Genomic DNA, 22211 nt, shown 5'->3' on the forward strand with positions numbered 1-22211 from the left:
CCTAACAGAAGGGACACTTGTTTCATTAACTCAGAGGAAAAAGGCTGACCGTTGTCTGAGTACACGACACGGGGCAATCCGTACCGCGGGAAAAATTCTCGTACCAATTGCCTGGCGGTGGTCACAGCAGTATAATCTGGGACTGGGTACGCTTCTGTCCATCTAGATAGTGCACATACAACTACTAGGACATACTTGTAACCTCTACATCTGTCCATCTGGATATAATCCATCTGGAGGACTTCAAAAGGATGGTCAGGAGGATGAAATCCACCCTGTTCCACCGGAATGCCTTTGCCTGGATTGAATTGGCAACAGATCATACAAGTACGTACTTTCTGTTTCGCTGCTGCCCGCAGGTGCTTGTTAAACCAGATGTTCTGTAAGCTGTCTAGCATTGCCTTTTCTCCTAAGTGTGCTGGACTATGTGCTGTGTTTATGATGACTTGTACCATCGAGTCTGGGAGAAACCATGTAGCTTTGCCTTTAGTCATCCAAACCTGGTCAGTCTGGACCCCTCCTTGTTCAGTCCATTTCTTTATTTCGTCTGGAGTGGCATGTGTCTGTATGTCAAGTACATCTTGTGAAGGATCCCTGACTGTCATGCTGTTTGTCAGTGATGCTACTTCTGTCTGTGTCATGTCTGTTGGTGTCTGGGCTGTAAGTTTAGCTATTCGGTCTGCCAGGTCATTACCCTGGGAAATGGTGTCTGTAACTTTCGTGTGTGCTTTGCATTTCAGAACAGCTATGGCTGTAGGCAAGTGTATCGCTTCTAACAGAGCCTGAATAAGGGGACCATGCTGAATTTTAGCCCCATGAGGGGTCAGGAAACCTGTCTCACTCCATAATACTCCGAAATCATGAACAACCCCAAATGCGTACTGTGAATCTGTATATATGTTCACTTTCAAGTTCTTGGCTCTTATGCAGGCTTGTGTCAGATCGATAAGCTCTGCTGCTTGTGCTGACAGTGTGTCTATTCTTTGTGTCTCTATGACTTCAGTATCAGTAGTCACAGCATATGCGGCCACTAACTCTCCTTTGCTTGTTCTCATGCATGAACCATCTACATAAAGTGTCAGGTCAGGGTCTGGCAGTGCAATATCTGTCAGGTCTTGTCTTGGTTTTGTCACTGTATTAATTACTTCCACACAGTCATGTGGTGCAGTGTCTACTGTGCTTGAGGGCAAGATTGTAGCAGGGTTGAGAATATTGCATCGTCTGATCTCTATGTGTGGCTGAAATAACGTCAATTCATATCCTGTCAGTCTCGCTACAGTCAGGTGCTGAGTCTGTGTCCTGTTTAAAAGAACTTCCACTGCATGCGGAACCTGTACTGTCAGGGGGTGTCCTAACACTATGGAATCGCTCTGTCTTATAGCTAGGGCTGTTGCTGCAACTGATTTCAGGCACGCAGGCAGAGCCTGGGCCACTGGATCCAGTGTACTAGAAAAATAAGCACAAGGCTTGTGTTTCCCTGCTTGATCTTGTGTGAGGACAGATAATGCTGTTCCATCTCGTTCAGTGACAAAAAGCGTAAAAGGTTTGCTGTAGCAAGGAGTCGCTAAAACTGGTGCTTGACATAAAGCTCTTTTCAATTTTTCAAATGCCAGGGTATGTTCTTGTGTCCAAGGGAGGGCAGTCGAAGACGCTGCCTCCTGTGTTGTCAACTGTATGAGTGGTTTGGCTAGATAGGCATACTGGGGAATCCATTGTCTGCAGTAAGAAGTGAGGCCAATGAAGGCCCGTACTTCCTTTTGTTTCTTGGGCTGTGAAAGGTTAGCAATTAACTGAATACGTTCTTGTGTCAGCTGTCTACCCCTCTTGATCTACAGGAACTTCAATAAGGGGCAAGCCAACTTCCCTCTCTAGGCTGTTTCATGAATACTGTTCGAATTCTGGATAATCCGACTGTGTGTACTGGTACATTTGTTGGGTGGCTTGTTGTGTGACAGCTGGTGGTGGGGGTGGGAAATTCGCTACTGTCTGTTGCGTGTTCTGTGGGGTACTATTCTGTCTAGGAGGATGTGGTTGTTCTTTTGTCTTGCCTGTAGCTATATTATATTTCAGGACAGCACATTCATTTGCATAGTGACCTGGTTGCTTGCAATAATTACAGTTCCCTTTAACAGGTGTCGTGCCCTTTTTGTTCGCATTAGCTGGTACCGATTGTGCAACCAGTACTTTCATTTTCGTATCTTTCAGGCGTTTCTTTTCATGATCCTGTTCCGCTCTAATTCTGTTCTGGTGACACTGTAACATTTGCAACATTTGGGAAGGGCTATTTGCTTGCCAAGTACTCTCAACCTTCAGTACTCTATTCTTGATCTGGGGCAAGGAATTCTCTACTAATTTACTCACGAAAAGATGTGGATATGATTCACTACTTGGCTTAAGGCCACTATTAATAGTAAAACATTTCTCGAATCTAGAAGAAAAATCACTTGTGTCCTCGTCTTGTTTCTGTTTACAGGCTGAAATAGCATCCCAATCTTCCTTTTTAGTAATCAAAAGTCTCGGCAAAACCTGTATCAGGAGTTCAGGTAGTGCTTTAGCTTTGTCCCCAAGACCAACCCCAGGTAGCCTTGTTCTATCCTCTTCTTCCAATTCTGTCCAACTTAACTTTTTCTCTCCTACCTCCCAGTCTTTTTCTTTAAGCTTTTCGTAAATACCAGCAGGCAACAGTACTTTCAATAACTTAATGTCAGCATACGTGTAATCCCCTATACGGAGAATGTCTTTTAATTCACGGTGAAACCCCCCCGGGTCTTTATCATGGCAGGGCAACATCTTTTTCATTTCCAGTATTTCTAATTTCGTCAAGGGTGTGTAAACATACTCGTTGAAGCTCACCCGCTGTATTCCTAACGGGATGCACCTCTCGTAGGGGGTTCTGTCGGTCTATGTGTACGTTTTTTCTATCGTGGTGTGGGGCAGGAATCATACATGCGGTCAGAGAAGTCAAGTACTTATGTCGTTGGTCCAAAATGACATTAATTAATTCAGTACCTAATGTTGTCCACCTTTCTAGAAGTATGTCGTCCAGTAATTTATACAAGGGACCGGGATCAGAATATTGACTCTCGTACAACGTGATCAAATGTTGAACCATGTAAATACCAGCCAAACGCTGTTCGTTCGGTGGGAGGCTCAAAAAGGTCTGAGCCACTACATCACTGTTATATATGTTAGAATTAGACACCCATTGGACGGCTGCTCGGACTAATTCCTGTTCGTGTGGGGTGGGGTGTTGGGTATCTCGCACTCTACCCTTCGTTCAGTGCCTTTTCAGTAGCTTGGAATAGATTCTCGAGGGAATATCTTTCTTTTATAGAATGTCCCTGTTTACGGTAGTCGAGACACTTGGGTCTGTCAAACTGTTGCGCTTTGCCTACGTAATTTATTTTATCCTTCTCTTCCGTTTCTGGATCAACATCTTCCGTTGATGACTCATACTGCCCGTCAGAATCTGCCTTGTGTATTTCTATAATCTCCTTTCGTATTTTCTTGTACATACATTCTGTCTGTCCCTGTTTATCATGCTTACCGGCAGCTATGTTGTCACTCCAATCTGTCAAAACTTTCTTTACCTCTCTGTCTGGTTGATCTTGTTCCCTGATCAGACAGTTAATCAAAAAACGTAAAATTTTGTTCTTAACATCCACCTTTCTTTGTTCCATGGCATCTTCTATACTCTCGGGTCCCTTACCCGTTCTAATGAAATGGTATATTTTATCTAGGTGGTTCTTCATGTCTGGTAATGTGATCAAATAGTCGGTGGCCTGTCTTAATCTTAGTGAAAACACGAGCACTGCACCCTCTCCTGGCACTGGATCGTTTATATAACGTGGGATCGTTGCAAAATGCTTATATGGTGTTGATGTCATTTGTGGCGTTCATGGTGGCCCTAGTCCTAGCGGGGTTCGTGTCAGTGGCGGTGTTCGTGGCGTTGTCGGTGGCCCCCCTCCCACTGCCCCGGCACCTATGTCGTCCTTTACGACCTGCGAAAGAGAAGCCTGCGGAAGCTGAAGCTGTCGAAGCTGATCCTGTGATGGGGGCGGAGGGAATTCTGCATTAACATAATCCGGTGCGGGCTCTTCTAGATATGTTGAAATAAAAGCTTTAGAGGCTGTCGGCTTCTGTCTACGTACTCTAAAGGGTACTGGTGGTGGCGTATGCGACCTACGGGATTTTTCTGGAGGGGTCACTTTAGCTAGTTCCTCTGAAAGGACGGGATAAATACCTGCAACGAGGGCATTTCTTTCTCTATCAGCTTGTTCTGCCTTGACCCGTTCCCCCTCCTCCTGCAGTTCTTTTTCTTTGGCTTTTTCCGCTGCTTGTTTACTTCTCTCTGCTTGGTGGAATTCCTTCTCTGCTCTCCTATGCGCTTCTTTACGCCATAACTCAATGGCATCTTTCTGCGACGGTCTTACTTTCCTTTTCCATAGCGCTTCCTCTACTTTCATAATGCATTCAGAATCCCATGTTCCTGAAGCAGGCCATCTGTATTTTTCCTCTAAATCCTTCGTGTAATCTACCCATAAGTCTAAAAACAATACGGCATCTAGCCCGTGTTTCTGGTACATAAAATGACCAGGTGTGTCTCTAGGCGGGACGGGAACTGCCTCTTCGAGTATCCCTTTCCTGGTCCCTAACTGACGTAATTTCGAAAACAGTGGCATGTTGGAACTAGCGTAATAAAAAACACAATACACTACAATGTACTGACTGAAACAACCATTCACACTACAACACTAAAACATTAAAAACAGATACAGTTTGACTGATACAAGGGGAAAAACATGAACTTGAAAACCGTTAACTTTATGTACTGCAATACAGTACAACCATACCGGTCTCAAAGAGACGCGTCTTTACCGGACCCACCGAAATGGACCCGTCTCTACCGCGCCTGTGTGACCAGGCACGTCTTTACCGGGCTCAAATAAATGAACCCGTCTTGAACATTATGCGTTCCCAATAACAGTACTCACCGGGAAGCAGAACTTGAAGGCCTCGGAAACTCGATACTGCGTGACTGCGGTGCTGCTACTGCTGCGCATGCGCCTCGGAACAGGTGGGCCTCGGGACACCTCGGACCTTGCTCTCTCACGGCTTGGGCTCTGGTTGGGATGATCCGCAATCCTCACCGCCTCGTGTGGATGCCTGGTCGCAGTCAGTCTCCTCCGTGGGCCTGAGGGAGTAAGCAGGAAGACCCGCTGGCGTGTACACTTCGAAGTCCGTCACGGCTGTAGAAGGGGGCAAGAGCTGGACCTACATTGCCGGCGCGTGGGGAAGGGGACTAGTCCCTGTTCGGGTGCCAGTTTATGTGGTAAATAAAATCATTACCCTGTCGGAATTTCTATACTTAAACAAAAGGTCATGCATATAATGAGAGGCAGAGTCCGTGGTGTCCGATTCAGAAGGGCTTTATTTCAGTAACTCGAGTTAAGGGAGAATCGGGTTCCATCACCCCTAAGGTTCAGGAAGGATCGTCATCTGAACTTTATTCACAGAGTACATTATTTATACGTTAAACATACATTAACTTGCATAGAGAAGGCGTAGCGCTCCAGGCGGAGCAAAAGGAAAGAGAGATAAGAGCACATGGGCGTGCAAAAGGGCGTGTAAGAGGCGTACACGTGGGCGTTCACTTGAGGAGTCATAGGTGTGTCATAGGTGGGTGGATACATGGAGGAGGTCTGTGCAGTCAGCTGGAACCTTTACCCTACTTGTGTGCGCTACTTGGGCATGACGTGGAATTGACGTGTAACTGGGGGAAGCTACGGGGGAGCTGACTTTCGTTCTATTAGAGGAACCTTGAGAGTAGGGACGACCTGCACGTCTGGTATTATCTGGTATCTGAAGTTTGGAGGATGTATTATCTAAAGTAAAGGTCGCTCGGGCAAAGGTTGCTCATCACTAAGAGCCAGTGTGTGCATACATTTCTTCGTGCATAGCGTGGGGCCATGGGCCTTCTATGGATGCGAGCTCTGTGGATCACTTAAACGGAGACAGAAAGGCTGGGCTCCATCTCTGTGGACGGATTCTGTTTACCTTCTTCGTTAAGCAGGAATGTGTTTGTGGAGCAGGGCAGATAACTGTAAGCAAAATACTGTCTTGGCAGGCTGGACTGGGCCCCTCTCGGCTGAGCAGGAAGTATGCGAGAGGTCAGGGATACATAGCTAAACTGCAACTTTCAGAGTGTCTGGGAGACATGGAGCCTGAATTCGGGTCCTGGCTCGGCTGAGCCACAAAACGGGTTCTTCTCGACTTTTAAACGTGCACCATGCAAATACATTGGCAACATGGCAACATAGGCCTTAATGCAGAATTAACGTGGCAGGTTTGGTAACTGACATACTAATGTTGGACGGAAATGCAGATGCATTATTATTACAGACATGAGAGGGAAAGTGCATGGGTGAACGTGGGTACATGCAGGGGACACATTGGCCACGTAAAATTTCTATTTCCTCAGTGGGGAGGTGCTAGCACCACCCCAGACAGGACTTAGTGTATTGGGGCAGGGCGGGATGACAGAAACGAGACATGCTTGGGGCACACACGGTGCTCCATGCATAGGCCAATTCAAACCGGTGCTTGGGCACACCAGCCCCAGCTCTGGCACGAAACTGGACAAAGGGAAAGGGGTGTAACCACCCCCTTCCCTGGTCCCACCCATAGGAGGGACCTAGCAGGTAATCCAGCCCCTAGATTTGGAATAAAGGTAGGAGCTGAGTCCCAAGACTTTAGATTATCCTGAATGAAACTTTGAAACAGAACTCTGGACCTTCTACCATCTGCTTTACAAGAAGATACTGAAGAATCTCCCTTGTGGCCAAGTAGTGGCCATCCTGTGCAAACAGGCACCATCAAGTGCTCAACGACTTGCTTTGTTCAACGCTCCTGCCGGAGCCAGAGCCCAGAGCCTGACAAGACCCAGACTTCCAGACTTCCTTCAGCCCGATCCACAGCTAAGCTGAGACCAGTGGAGGCGACGCAAGACGTGGGACCGGCCATCTTGGAAAGCCAGCGAGACGCTTTCCGTGCAGCTTCTGATTCACCTTTGAAGCTGTGCATTGGGGATTGAGAAGCCCCAGCATCAACTGCACCGAAGATCACCTCTCCACACTCACCGAGTGCTGCATGGGGCCCTTTTGCATTTTCCTGCTCAACACGTTTGTCTGGTCACTTGCCCGTTGGCTAGTGGCCTCTGACGACGAAATCCGAAATCAACACTGCTGGTCTGGTTGCTCCAGACTGGCCCTTGCTTCCCTGCGAAGGAGAAGCCCCTCAGTCCTTGCTGGCCTGAGTAAGAAGCCCTCTACAGTTCCTGCGTGGGTTGCCTTTGCCAAGGCTTGTTGACTTATCCGGAAGCAGACACCGCCGACAGAGCGTTTGTGGGACAGTCCGTGCCCAGCTCCTGGTCGTCGCTTGATTGTTTTAACAATGCCCATTCTGTAGCTTCTAAGCCTTGTGCATGCAGGATCGAAGTATATAGTGCAACCCCTCTTGCTACGTAGATATATATGTGCAGACAGACACAGGTCACTAGTGCACACAACAAAGTCTAAAACAAAAGAATCAACGTAATAAAATTAAAAGTAAGGTGTGCACAATCTACACTTTCATTCATTGGAGGAGTGGCCATAATGTGGAATTACAATGTCTACTAGAGATTTGCATCCGTCTATCCTCTGCCAGATGCTGTGGTAAAGAAAATAATCGTTTTATCACAAGTAAAAATTGTGATGGGCTGAATATATTCTTACCAGTGTGGCAGGGTTACAAAGGCATGCTTTTTATCTGATATTCTCGTTACAGTGCATTGCATTTTGCCAGGTTATAGGCGGGGCCCTGGAATCATACAATGTTATGTCTATAGTATTTTCTGCATAGTTATGGATTTGACACATTTGACACAATCCATTATCTGATGCATACTCTGCAGATTAAAAAAGTGGTTCTAGATCAAACGGATCAAAAAGTGATACAAAATGCTGCAATACACGTTGCTGCACACTTGAAGGCCCTTCACTGAGGCTGGCTGGTCACTTTTCTGTTGCTTATTGCTATACTTGGGAGGTAAACTTGTACTACTGAGGTGCAACCTATGCCCAGATAGTGATAACAATTATGAAAAAAACTGACAAAGTAACAAAGTGGAACGATCACAACATGTGCCACATTACGCGGCATTATTTGGCTTTCATTGCTTCAAAAGTGAGTCAACCCTGACGCATTCTTGGATCCTCCTCACCGCTTAATTTCAGAGGTCCTGTTTACAGTGATCTTACTCTTCACATGTTCCACCAATGGTACTGATCAACATTCAGTTCAATAAAGAGTCACCAATTATGCAATGCGGCATGATATACACGTGGTAGTATTAAGGCGTATTATCCAAATGCTTACCACAGAACTAATTAATTCATTCCACGCCTATATTTTAAAATAGATATCACTAAAGTTTTGCCACAAAGTATGATTTTCAAATAAATGGATAGTCTGTGTAAATTGCAGCATATACTTTATACAGCTATTTTAAAATCATTTGTGTAAAATTTGTAGGGCGATATTTCATCTATTCTATTCACATTTCCTAAATAGTGTTTGTTTCCTTTTTGTATTCCACTGTATAGCACTATGTTTAATAAGGTTCACTGATAGTGAGAGGTTGCACAGTTGAGGATGCACAGAAGTGGAAGAGCATGTGATCCTTCGACCTGCAGGACCCAAAGCTACATCACATACACATTCAGGAACTACTTGCTTCAAGGAGCTACACTAGCACAGATGCTGCCACCATTTGTGAACGTGTGCATGATTATGCCGACACTTTTCCAGTACTTCATGAAATGTAGGTTTCAGCAGTTGTTATAGGAATTGCAACAGCAGCCTGTGAGAACACCCTTTCAACACTATCGCTGGTCTCCTCACCTTCGGAGCTCCCAGCAAACCTACGCATGAATGAGTGTGTAAGGGAGTTTTCACAGAACAACAGCGCCTATATTACAGATAGGGAGTATGGTCCCTGTAGTATCCTGCGAGACACGTTCTAGAACACCTTTTCAACACTATCGCCGGTCTTCTCACCTTCGGAGCTCCCAGCAAACCTACGCATGAATGAGTTTGGAAGGGAGTTTTCACAGAACAGCGCCTATATTACAGATGGGAGTATGGTCCCTGTTTGCATCACTGCACACTTAAGTAGGTGCGCTGGGCGGAAACAGGGAGAGTACATCCGGTTACAATTAATGTGCTGCCCTCAGGACAGCCCAGGAACTGCGCCTGCCACGTGGGCAGCGCTTTCAATGAAAAATGGAGCAGATGTTTAGAAGTGATGAAATCACGTGTTTCACAATGCAAGCGGCATGCTGCCTGCAATTTACAGAGGGGAGAGAGAGTGAGTCCCTAGCAGGCAGGTGTCGTTCGTGACTGCACCTGTCTGCAGGGTGATATAAAGTGGGTCCCTTCAGGTGTAAGGCTTCAGGAGGCACACAGACTGTGCACCCCCTTTTTGTGGTGTATTGTCAGTGCGTATCGAGAGTCTATTTACCCCTGTACCCGTATACCATGAGATGGGTCATTCCCTCAATTGCATGGGGCCATACTCCCATGAAAAGGAGGGAACGCGCTCTAAAAATAGCGCTGGCTCTTTATATGCGCCAATGCGATCAGTACGCTGCTCCTGAGGCGGAAAGCCGGGAGAGCGCACCGTTCCTTTTAAGATTGCTTTGTGTGTACTCTTTGTGTTTTTAACAGAATTACTTGCTCACCCAAGCCTCTCTTAACACAAGCGGCCCCTCCGCTGCACAGAAATCGGCGTGTAAAACGCTCGACAGCGCCTCGGCAGAGCGATAGGCCACGCCCCCTTCAGAGGCCACGCCCACCGCCCCCAGCTCCACTAACCCATAGATATGTGCCTCCCCAGGAAGCGCAGCGGACGAGCGCAGCGGGAGCGCCGTTTGCGCGCCGAAGGAGCGCCTAAGGAAAGCCCGTCTGCGCCCGTCCGCGACCGACCGAGACCAGAGGCCATACACCCTGCCTCTCTCACTCAATATTCCCGCTCGCAACTCACCAGCCTCCAGGGCAAGTGGACCCCACCGGCTGCTACCTTAGCTCGCATCACTAACCTAGGGCTACTAACCGCACAGAACTCCGTCCACATTAACACCTTGCATACATCTCTGAACACCAGTCCCTCTATTCGGCACCCAGATGTCCTTCCCCCGACAGCAATATCTGCTATATACTTAAACACAAGATCGGCAGTAAAACATCAGCTTGATCTCTTCACTCTACTCGATGTCCATAAACCTGACTTACTGTTTCTCACCGAGACTTGGTTCTCGGATAGTTCCCTTCCTTCCCTGTTAGCGATACTCCCCCCGGCCTACTATGCCATTCGAGCTGATCGCTCCTCTGGCAGGCCCGGTGGAGGGGTCGCCTTGATTGCCCGCAAAGAACTCACTTTCCAGTCTCTGGTTGCCCCTTCCATGGGAATCTCAGACTGCCTAGTGGTTCGCTCCCTTTCCTTCACCCCTCCGTTAACTTGTGTCCTGGTGTACAGACCCCCGTCCTCCCCTCAAACTTTCCTCCCCTGTTTTCAAGACTTAATGGCAACCCTGGTGGTTAACCACGCCTCCATCTTAGTCTTGGGAGATTTCAACTTCTGGCCCTCTGACCCTGCGGAATGCGCCACGTCCAAGGAGTTCTCGGACTCTCTTGGGTCGCTCAACTTCTCATCAGTTGTTAATGCTCCCACACACAGGCTGGGACACATCCTGGACCAAATTTGGCAACGTGATTGCCCGGTCAACTTCCTCTCAATTTCCCCATGTTCCTGGTCAGATCATTCACTAATCACCTTTTCCCTTTCCCCTGTTCCACCACCCAAACCTACCTCTGCGAAAAATGTTTGGGTCCGCTCATGGAACCGAGTTGACATCGCAGCCCTATCGTCTCTCCTTTCTTCCTCCAGCCCTGAGCTGACTGCGTTGCCCACCTCAGGCCAGGCAGAAGCAATTACTAACTGGCTGCGGGTTGGGTGCGACGCTCTCGCCCCGCTTAAGCGCATCGCAACCAAACGCCCCAAAGACGCTAACCGTTGGTTCTCAGAGGATCTAAAAAACAAAAAACTCACTCTCCGTCAAGCCGAACGAAAATGGAGACGGAATTACTGCCCTACTGCCAAAAATTATTATACTGAACTTCTTACCCAGTACAAGGCAGCTATACTTGACGCGAAGAAAAACTATTTCTCCTCTAAAATCCAGCTTGCGGAAAACCGGCCTAGAGAAGTCTTTTCTATCATCCAGGATCTTGCCTTTTCCGACAGAACATCGCTCAAACCATTACCCTCTCAAACATTATGTGACTCGCTCAACCTCTTTTTCTTGGACAAAATTAACAAAATCAAAAGTAAAATTCCCTCCCCATCCCAGACCTTCACTGACCCCTGCTACCCTCCAGTCACCGCATATTTGGACTCACTTCCTCCTCTTTCGACCGACTCATTTCTCTCTATTCTCCCATTGGTCAAGTCCGGCTCCCCGCTGGACCCCTGCCCCGCTTATATCTTAAAGCAGATTTACACTCACTGTCCCTCGCCACCCTTAGTGCTCTTAAACAGCTCGCTGGCTCAAGGCATTGTTACCCCCGCACTCAAATCGGCTGTGATTGTCCCGATCCTAAAAAAACCTGGTGCGGACCCTTCCGATCCAGTCAACTTCCGTCCAATTTCCCTCTTGCCTTACCTGGCGAAGGTATTGGAACGGCATGTGGTTAAAACTTTGAGCGAGTTCGTGGAAACTCACGGCGTGTTAGCCCCTAGACAGGCCGGCTTCCGCCCAGCCCACTCAACTGAGTCCGTTATAACATCGGTTCTGGACAACCTCCGACAAGGAATGGATACCAACCAACATCAGGCCCTGATCCTCTTAGATCTCTCCGCCGCATTCGACACGGTGGATCACACCATCTTACTTTCACGTGTCGAAGCGGCGGGAATCAGAGGAACAGCGCTACTATGGTTATCCTCCTTTCTGAATGGTCGGACTCAAGCGGTTCGTCTGGGAGAGTTCTCTGCGGATTTTCAACCAATTCAGTGTGGTGTTCCCCAGGGCTCCTCTCTGTCCCCCCTCCTGTTTAACCTCTACATTGCCCCTCTTATTTTTGCCTTACAGCGTCTGGAGGTCTCTGTGTTCAATTACGCAGACGACCTCCAGCTCATTTTTTCCCTTTCCTCCACCCCTGAGTCTAAGTCCAACGTCCAGTCCATTATGACCTTTATCCAGGACTGGATGAACTTCAACCACTTGAAGCTCAACCCCGATAAAACGGAGTTGGTGCTAACGGGTGGTTGCTCCAGTCCCTGGACATCTTCTTTTTGGCCCCCTTCACTTGGCCCCCCTCCCACCCCTGTACCCTCTGTCAAAACCCTTGGATTTAAAATCAATAATCAACTCTCCTTACACTCTCAAGTTTCTGCTGTGGTTTCCTCAGCCTTCCTTTCACTTAGGACTATCCGCAGAGTCTCTTGTTTTTTCCCCCCAGAAGTGCTCAAACTAATTCTGTTAGCCATGGTAACATCTCGTCTAGATTATGGTAATATCCTTTACCACGGCATGCCCAACTACCTCTTGAGACGCCTTCAGCTTGTCCAAAACCAGGCTGCTCGGCTGGTTTTCAACCTTTCTAAGTCACATCACGCAACCCCTCTCCTCTTTACCCTGCACTGGCTCCCCGTCCGACAACGAATCTTATTCAAGCTCGGCTGCACCATCTTTAAAGCCCGGACAGGATCTGCCCCCTCCTTCATCAACTCAACCATTCAATCCTACACGCCTTCACGAGACCTTCGATCCGCCTCTCACCACCTTCTCCTGGTACCCCGTTTCAAACGGAAGAAGTGGGGTGGCTCTAAATTTTCTACTACGGGTCCAGTTTTCTGGAACTCTCTCCCATTGCACCTCAGAACCTGCACCCAATACCCCCTCTTCCGTAGAGACTTGAAGACTTTCCTCTTCACCCAAGCCTTCCCATCTTAAATACTCATCTCACCCCCTCTCCGACCTGCCTAGTAGCAATTGTCAGTGAGCGCCAAGAAACCGCCAGGTGTACGAGCGCTATACAAATCCCTTCAAATTATTACAGGAGGAGCTGCACAAACGACCCCCTTCAGGAATGCCGCAGGGCAAAAAGTGGACTGTTGCACCACGGGGCTCTCTGCATGATACACCCCAGAAGGTGACCTCTTTGATTGCAATTACCAGGCATGAAAACTGCCATCAGGTATCAAGAGTACAGTTTTTGGTGTCCCAAGTGTGTTGCTGTTTTTTTAAACATTATCAATGAAAGCAAAGAAGGACATAAAAATAAACCGTAACAAAGATCAGTGTGCAAAGAAATGTGTCAGACAAATTGCAAGGAGTAAATAATCAGTCTTCCTAGTGCACAGATGCAAAGGCTTGGGTGTGGCTACCGGACCTTCTGAAACGTGAACTCATGTTACAATCTGCTTGGTATCCAGGTACTTTTATTGAAGCCGCGCCTGCAGGAAATGATAATATACCAGTATAAACATCAGCTTTAAATTTCAAATAACTCTCCACATGCTATGCATGACTGTTTGGAAGAAAGTGTAATGTATGTTAATCCAGCGCATGTAGACTACCTCCAGAATTGCCATAAATTGGGGACACATCGGCCCACCCAAACACATCCTTGGCCCATTCAGATAGCATTTTCTGGAACCAGGCATGGTCAGCCCTCTTAAGCCTCTGGCAAACATGTAAGTGAAGGCAGTGTCCTCCTTCACAAAGTGCACATTTACATAAAAAGTAGTTCCCTTCCATGCCAGTATCTACTGTGCTTTTTGAGACCAAAAATATATTTTTGCTATCAGCCAATTTACAAAACAAATAAAAAAAATGAAATATTTGGCAAACCAAGCATCAAACAAGCCATGCAAAGGACTGCCAACACTAGGCTTACTGGCTTCGCCAATGCATGGATTCATATTTTTTCAAATATCGGCCCAGTCCTGATCTTGGAAGAGTGCTGGGATATAATCCTGGTAAACAGTCACACTTGGACGACAGCAAGCTATGCTCAGGGTGTGTTTGGTTAGAAGAATGTTGAAATGCAGAGTTGTGTGATGACCAAAGTGGCACTCTTATCCAGATATTGGCTGCTGGTCATAAGCGAGGAGAGGTGTGAAATGGACTTGAGGGACTGAACACGAGCGCAGGCTTTTTCAGGAACGTTTGGGTGTCATGCATGCGGGGAACTGGAAACTACTTTGTTGTTCCACACTTTATAGAATGACGCTGTATTTCCCAAACACCTGATGACATGGCCACTACACAGACTCATTTTGAACAAAAATGCACACTTGCAGTATTCAGCACCATCTGATCACAGGGATAGGTGTGAGCTCTAAAAGTACATTTAGCATCACACTGATCAGTGATCACCTGCTTCTTACTTTCAAGTCTGCATTTTTCAAGAGGGTACCGACTGCAAAGCACAGCGTTGAGAGTTAATTTGTTTCAGCCGCAAAAATATCTCCAGGGTGTAGGTCCATTCACTTGACTCACCCGAGTACAGAAAGTCCTCATAGGATTTACCCATAACTCAAGTCCATCCCTTCTACTTTCCAATAACCAAAGAAGCAAGCAACATTTAAATCCCCTCCAAGGTCACCTTCTCAATCAAATAAATCGGGGGTGTTTACTGCTCACCCGTAAGGGTCTCAAGGAGCTGGGGTTGAGGGGCCAGCACCGGTTAGTTTAAAAGCCAAGTCTTGAGGGTCTTCCTGAAGATGTTCAGGGTGGGGGGAACGTCTGATGTCGACTGGGAGCTCATTCCATGTCTTAGCCGCAATGTAGGAGAAGGTTCTCCCACCTGGTCTTGCTCTGCGGAAGCGTGGGGGTTCGGCGAGTTTGGCGGACTGGAGGTTCCTTTTAAGTATGTGGAAGGAGATTCTATCGTGGGGTCTGGTGTTGTGGAGGCATTGTAGGCGTGGGTGAGTATCTTGAAGGTTTTTCTCTTCGGGGAGCTTGTGGAGGCTACGCAGGTGTTGGGTGATGTGTTCGTGTCGAGGGATGCAGAGGACGAGTCTGGCTGCGGTGTTCTGTATGGTCTGGAGCTTATGGAGTAGAGACTTGTTGATCCCGGCGTAGAGGGCATTTCCGTAGTCCAGTCTGCTGGTTATGAGTGCGTGGGTGATGGTCTTCTTTGATTGGGGGGATCCATTTGAAGGTCTTTGGGAGGATGCCTAGGGTGTTGAAGCAGGTGGAGGCAACGGCATTGACCTGTTGAGTCATTGATAGGGAGAAGTCGAGTACGATGCCGAGGTTTTGGACGTGGTCCGTAAGGGTGAGGGGCTGCCGAGGGCGGTGGGCCACCGGGTGTTGTCCCATGCAGAGGGGGAGGGGCCGAGGATCAGGACCTCTGGCTTCTCCGAGTTGAGCTTCAGGCAGCTGCTGTTTATCCAGGATGCGACGTTCATTCCTTCTTGGATGTTAAGTCTGGTGGTGATGGGGTCTTTGGTGAGTGAGAGGATGAGCTGGGTGTCTTTGTCGTAGCTTATTATGCTGAGTCCGTGCTGTCTGACGATGGCGGCGATGTAGATGTTGAAGAGCGTGGAGGTGAGTGACGATCCTCGGGGTACTCCGCAGTTGGTTTCCGTGGGTTCGGAGAGTAAGGGTTGCAGTCTGATTCTTTGGGTTCTGCCGGTGAGCAAGTAGCAGAGCAGAGCCATTCGAGGGCGGTTCCCTGTATGCCGGCATCATGGAGTCTGGCGGTGAGTGTGCAGTAGGAGACGCTGGTGAATGCTGCAGAGAGGTTGAGTAGGATCAAGGCTGCGGTATGTGCTTGGTCGTGAAGGGTGCGAATGTCAGCTGTGGCGGCGAGTGGAGCTGTCTCGGTGCTGTGGTTGCTGCGGAATCCTGATTGGGAGGGGTCAAGGATGCAGTTTTCTTTGATGGATTTTGTAAGTTGGATGTTGACTGCCTTCTCTGAGACTTTTGGCTGTGAAGGGTAGGTGGGAGTAGTTTTTGAAGTCTGTGGGATCTGCTGAGGCCTTCTTGAGTAGGGGTCTGACTTAGGCGCGTTTCCAGTCGTCTGGAAAGATGCCGGTTTTGAAGGTAGCGCTGATTGTGCGCCGTAGTTCAGGAGCGATGGCGGCTGCGGCTCTGTGGAAGTAGTGCAGGGGACCGGGGTCCATGAGCGCTCCTGAGTGAATGTCTTTCATGGTCGATGATGTGTCTTCAGTGGTGACTGGGGTCCAGGAGGAGATGGTGGGCTGGGTGGCTGGCTAACGACCTTCTATGTCACCTGTTTCAGGAAGTCGTAGCATGAGGCCATTTCTTACAGTTTAATAACATGAAATCCACAGGATGGAAAGGTTGCCCTTTTATGTACTGTGATATTCCGAGAACTTAGTTTATAACGTAGTAGTTGTGTCAGTTCTTATCGGTTATAGTATTATATTTCCTTGCTTTATTTTGAAACTAATGTTAACAGCATGTGCTGCAGTTCTGCGAATAGACTTGTCCAAGCAACTCGCATTACAAATTACAAGGATCAAGTTCTGACATTACCAAATATGACTGGACTCAACATATGTGGGCAGACATGTCTAAGCTAATCAGAGAGCACGCAAGCATGTCTGTACTGCTGTCACTTTGGACACTGCTGGTTCGTTAGGCTGTGAGCATATAATCACATTCCATTGTGGTTTCTGAAATGCACAATCTTGTGAACTTGAACAAAACATTTTTTAGAGCAATTTTGAGACGGTCATCCATAAGACGAGGCATATTCCTCCGACAGTCCACGCTGTGCAATAGCAGTGATGAAGTACAGAAGCTTTTCTTGTCGCACTCTTGGTCATCAAACACCATCACATGGACATTTGGTTACTGTTTTTTAATAAATTGTAACCCATTTTTCATCGGACTGGAACAAAGCTGGACAAGTGTAGTCTAGCGATCAACAAACCCCCCCGCCTCCCGCCAGAGTGTGAATTATAAGGTGCGCAAACACATCCTCCCCATACACTGTACATCAGCCACATTCCATAAAAAACGTAACACCTTGACCCCACCCCTCCCAATCCTCAAAACCACAGTGACTTATGCAGTGCCGGAAACTAAAATGTCACAAGCATTCTCACTATTTTCAGTCATTTGTAACACAAGGTCCCGCCTCTTTTCATCAGGACATGTCCGAGGAAATGTAACAGACACAACACTTGGTCTTGTCGCAGAGTATGAAGTGTAGATTATTACTTTATCACAAGGGCAGCACATACATTAAATGTTCAGCTGGGTTACTGGTTGTAAACAGTACTATTCTTGGATGACAAGATTTTCAGATCTTCGGAAATCACAAAACTCACCTGGCTATTGGGATCGCCAAGTAAGTTACATATTTGTGGCAGAATTGTGATTAGTTTTAAACTTTTGGCTCCATGCCTAGAAAGAAAGAAAGAAAAAAAGGTATTTAGAGCCCTCTTCAGGCCATGATTGTTGGATATAGCATGTGTATTTTGCACGCCATGACCATAAGCTACATATCTGTGGAGACTTACACTCTGAGCGTTGAAATAAGGCAGAGGCAAACTCCTTCCCTCGTTCGGAAATTTTTGTGTTTGAAGCCTACTAGCATTCTATCCCACACATACTGCAGAAAAAAAGCAAAAACACAAAATAACAGCCAAATTAGTATAAGGCAGGATTTCATTATCACAGTTCTAACGTTGCTGAGGTACCCTTAGAACTTTGGCAAGGGATTGAAAGTACTGAGAAGACATCTTTTTTAAAAGGATAGTAACCTCACTAGAGAGATAAAGGTAGAGAAAGTGAGGGCACAAAATGGGGCAAAAGGGCATTACACTGTCACACGATGAAGCGATGAGAGGATGTAGAAGTCAATAACAAAAACACTGTTGAAGCAGTCTGTACACAACCACTTTAAACTGCACCCAAAAAATGTAGCTCCGAGTCTGAAGGGACTTCCAGACTCTCTAAAGTGTAGGCCAAGGCTCCACTGTATGTCAAAAGACCAGAAGCAATGTCAGAAACAAGATGCACAGAAGCAAGGCAGGGAAGATGGTGTACTCTCAGATTACCATGAGATTAAACCAACTCCAGTCGACTCAAGCCTATATACCCATTGCATGCAAGAACAAAGACCAATCCACACCAAGGCTAAAAATACCCAATAGGATCTTCATGTCTTTCATGTCACAGCAGAGAGGTCATTCACAAACATTTTAAACACTACATGGGGGCTTTTGAATGACTACATCATTAACAAGGTGTGTAACTACCATACCTGAAGGAATATCATATGCATGTTAACTAATTTAAGGGAGGTGGTTTTACCTTTAATGATTAGACTGCCTCAAGTTAACAATCTAAGGCCCATGTTTTAACGGAACAGCGCAGAAGACACACGCTAATTAATACATGGGAGCTGGCTTCCTTTTAAGACTAGTCGACCTTCAGACCACTCTCTCGCGCGCCATGCTCTACTTACTAAGGCTTCTCTTGACTGACTGGGGGAGAGCATTAACACATTAACTCATTTAGTCATACGTACAAGGCAAACTCGAGAGGCAGTTCCAGAGAAGGTGTAGATGGTCACTCAAGCAAAGATCACATATCGTGCACAAATACATTTAAGGGAAACACTAAAATAGTGCGTATCTGTGAACATATAAGGTACATTTACAATATACACACACATTTTAAGTAGTCACTTTTTTATGGAGTTGTTTAATAAGGAGCAGGACAAATTTAGCTAGATACATATACAATAATGTCACTTCTTCTCCCTGTTGTAACTTAGTATTGTGTTATGCCAACATTTTAATCTAAACAAGAATAGATAACTGTTGGGTATCCCAGTTAATTCGAAAGGAATGGGGTGCATAGGAAAACTACAGCGGTACACATGAAAATCCTACCAGATAATTGTAACACACTATATGTCCGACCTGTTAAGGTGCCACAATAAAATTTCAATGTAGCTTTACTTCAGAAAAGCTTACTAGTCAAAACTGTCAAGTCTACTCTAATGTATGGATATTGGATGTATTGTGTACGTACAGAATATAACAAATGCATGCCTCCTGGCTGTTGCTGGTATGAATTTTGTGATAAAATAAAAAGTTTAAAAAAAAAAAAAAAAAAAAAAAAGGTACCTGTTGTGACCTGTAAGAGCTATATTAAAAAATAAATAGTGCATCAGATAATACGTTGGTGGAAGCCTTTTACTTTTTGTTGATTGCTGAAGACAGTTGTGCTTCTAAGACATTTGGATATCAAAAATATACACAATAGATTTTAGTATAACAGATTACACATCTTGAACATTTACTGTATACACAATAGATTTTAGTATAAAAGATTACACATCTTGAACATTTACTGTATAGCGAAGCCTGGTTTAAATACTTACTCATCAGGAGGACATTATATTTCAGAAATAGTAATATTTCGAAAATCTATAATTCATGAGGGAACAATTCTCTTAATTGCTTGCCTTACCAGTCTACTTGTTAACAAATATTTGTTCAGGTGTACAAGGCAGCCATGTACTGCCAAAGTTTGCCTTTTTCCAATGTTTGTATTTATTCCTGTTCAGACAGAATTCAATGAATAAAGGGCCTTTATTCAGTAAGCTCGCCCATCGGGCCTTCATGCTGCCTGCTTTGTCATCTTTCTTGGGTGCTATTGTGAATCTATTAAAGATACTTACCTTTAACTACGGTTATCCAGTATTGGTAACTTGTTTTCTTATCCAGTATTGGGGTATCTTTCATAGATTCACATGCCTGAATCAGAATAGCAAGCAGTAAAACCATATCTGTCGTTTGCGGACGGTGGGAGACGAAGCATAATTCTATATATATATCCCCCTCATCCGGAAGGTTATAGAGCACTAGATATGCAAGTACACATAAATGCAGAACCTTCTAACAGAAAGAAACATACAGTAATGGCACGTTACATAATAAAATAGCATTTGAGAAGCAGCAATATTACATCGCATTATGCATAATGTTATGTCCTAAATAGCACATTAAAGATCCTTAAAATCTAACCTTAATGAAGATGATGCTGCAGCACAGCTTGTCCCACTGCTGTATCATCCTGTGAGGACGATTGCAGGCAGTGATGCTTTGTAAAGGTATGGACACTCTTCCATGTCGCAGCTCGACAAATGTCCGTTAATGGGACTCCAGCAAATAATGCTGCTGATGCTGACATCATTCTGGTTGAATGAGCTTTAACCTTTCTTGTTAAAGGTTTATTAGCCTTGTTGTGACAGAATTATATCACTGAAGATAACCACCTGGCTATCGTTGCCTTCGTTACCGCTTGTCCCAGCGCCACTGGGCCAAAAGCAATGAATAACTGGTTAGATTTCCTTATGTCTTTAGTCTTTTGCAAATAGAACTTCAGACAGCGCTTCACATCCAAGGAATGTAAGGCTTTTTCGGCCGGAGTAACAGGGTCCGGGAAGAAAGTTTCCAACTTTACCGGCTGATTGAAGTGAAATTGAGACGGGCCTTAGGAATGAATTTTGGCTATGTTCTCAATGTGACGTAGTCCTTTGAAAAATGTAGGAAAGGTCCTGAAATGGTGAAGGCTTGAATTTCACTAACCATGGCATGGACTTTTGCATTGGACTTGAGCAACCTATATTCATGGCCAGGGGGTGCCCCCGTAAGCAATTTAAGATCGGGAAGAGGTGGGCCGACTACCGTGGGCTTGACTTGGACCCGCCACCTGAGAGGGCCGCCCTCCTGACGATTTGACAGATGGATCATGGGCAACGACTGCAAGGTGTTTCGGTGAACTTGGCATGTTTTTTTCAGATATTCTATTGTAAATCAGTAGCGGCACAAATAGGGGGATGGGGGTTTGTTTTTTGTGTAAAAGTCTTAGATGCTATTGTCGTTCCATTGATGTTTGCAGCAGACTCCGGATGTCGGAGCTATGCATTATATGTGCGTTCGGACAAATAAAATTAGTTTAAAAAAAAAGAAAACATCTGAATGATCCTGTGATGATGTGTTGTTAACATTGTGTTTTTGTCTCTCTCTGGTTGGATAACATTGATTTATTCAACAGGGTGTGGATGTGGGATTTTGTTGTCAGAGAGCTATGTTGGAGGGCATGAACGAATTATTTACACGATCCCTTCTTGATGCAGTTCTTTTGCTGAAATCTGCATTTTAGTGTGCCCGCCCCCCCCCCCCCCCCCCCCCCGGGCCGTTACAGTGTGGACTCCTATTTGCAAAATGACACATTCTCATGCCATGTTGACCCATGGCCAAGCTTGTTGGTTCTTCTCTGAAAGTATACCTTGAAACCATGGATTTAAAGTTGGTGCTACATGTACATGAACTTAGTAAGTACTCTACAGTCTCTCTAGGTTTCGTATTAACCTCCATTAGTATCTAGTCCCAGTCTACATTCTGTGCTATAACTGAATTTATGGAATTGATCCCCCATTTTGTGATACTTGAGTTTCTAGACTGTTCCATGTCCTCTTTATATTTATATGTTATGTTGTGTGGTGGTTAAACCCAGGACCTATCAAGAGTTGTCTCCACCAGTAATGGTTCAGACGCTCATGCTCAGGTCGCGACGGTAGCAGTGTTGCATCTCAAACTACTGTCATTTCTTTAATCCAGAGTACTGATTTTGTGCTAAAGCATCGAGAGTATATAATCCCAGTAAAAATAAGGTCTCTCCCAATCACAATGCAGAGCAACAATGGCACATTTTTAATTCAGCCTTAACATGGCAGGCCTTATAAACAATATGATCAAATTGAGCTTTTATCAACGAAGGGTGGTCAAAGTCCCAGAACCACTTCTCTTGGCACTTGATCTGAACTGGTTACCATAGTCCTTTCTTACTGGTTCACATAACCGATAAAATCATTCTATATGCAGAGCTCATACTACGCGGACCCTTCCGCTCCTACAGAATGCCGGTTGTTAGTCTGATTCTGTGACAAGGTTATCATGGCCAGTCCCTTACCACCCACTCTCTGATGTGCATGAGTGAACATGGTAGAGTAATTAAAGATGTTGCGAGTTCATTAACTCAGTGCAGTTTTTTTGTTTATCTTTATAGTCAATCGATGTTGTCCTGCTAAAGTGTTAAAGATTCCTC

The 22211-nt window shown here is 45.9% G+C and overlaps 1 protein-coding gene across 1 annotated transcript in view; it reads right to left on the reverse strand.

Annotated features, from left to right (window-relative positions):
• The window catches only part of LOC147710041 (CLIP-associating protein 1-B-like), a 115208-nt gene that overhangs the window by 27200 nt on the left and 65797 nt on the right, over window positions 1-22211 (reverse strand). Inside the window, exons 3-4 of the mRNA XM_086919931.1 lie at window positions 17606-17697; window positions 17414-17489 (exon numbers count right to left, since the gene is read on the reverse strand). Coding sequence (XP_086776057.1) covers window positions 17414-17489; window positions 17606-17682 — 153 coding nt within the window. The 5' untranslated portion in view covers window positions 17683-17697. The remainder of the gene's footprint in view (window positions 1-17413; window positions 17490-17605; window positions 17698-22211) is intronic.

The sequence above is a fragment of the Lissotriton vulgaris genome, chromosome 5 (assembly GCF_964263255.1).
Source record: "Lissotriton vulgaris chromosome 5, aLisVul1.2, whole genome shotgun sequence".
Classification (NCBI taxonomy): Eukaryota; Metazoa; Chordata; class Amphibia; order Caudata; family Salamandridae; genus Lissotriton; species Lissotriton vulgaris.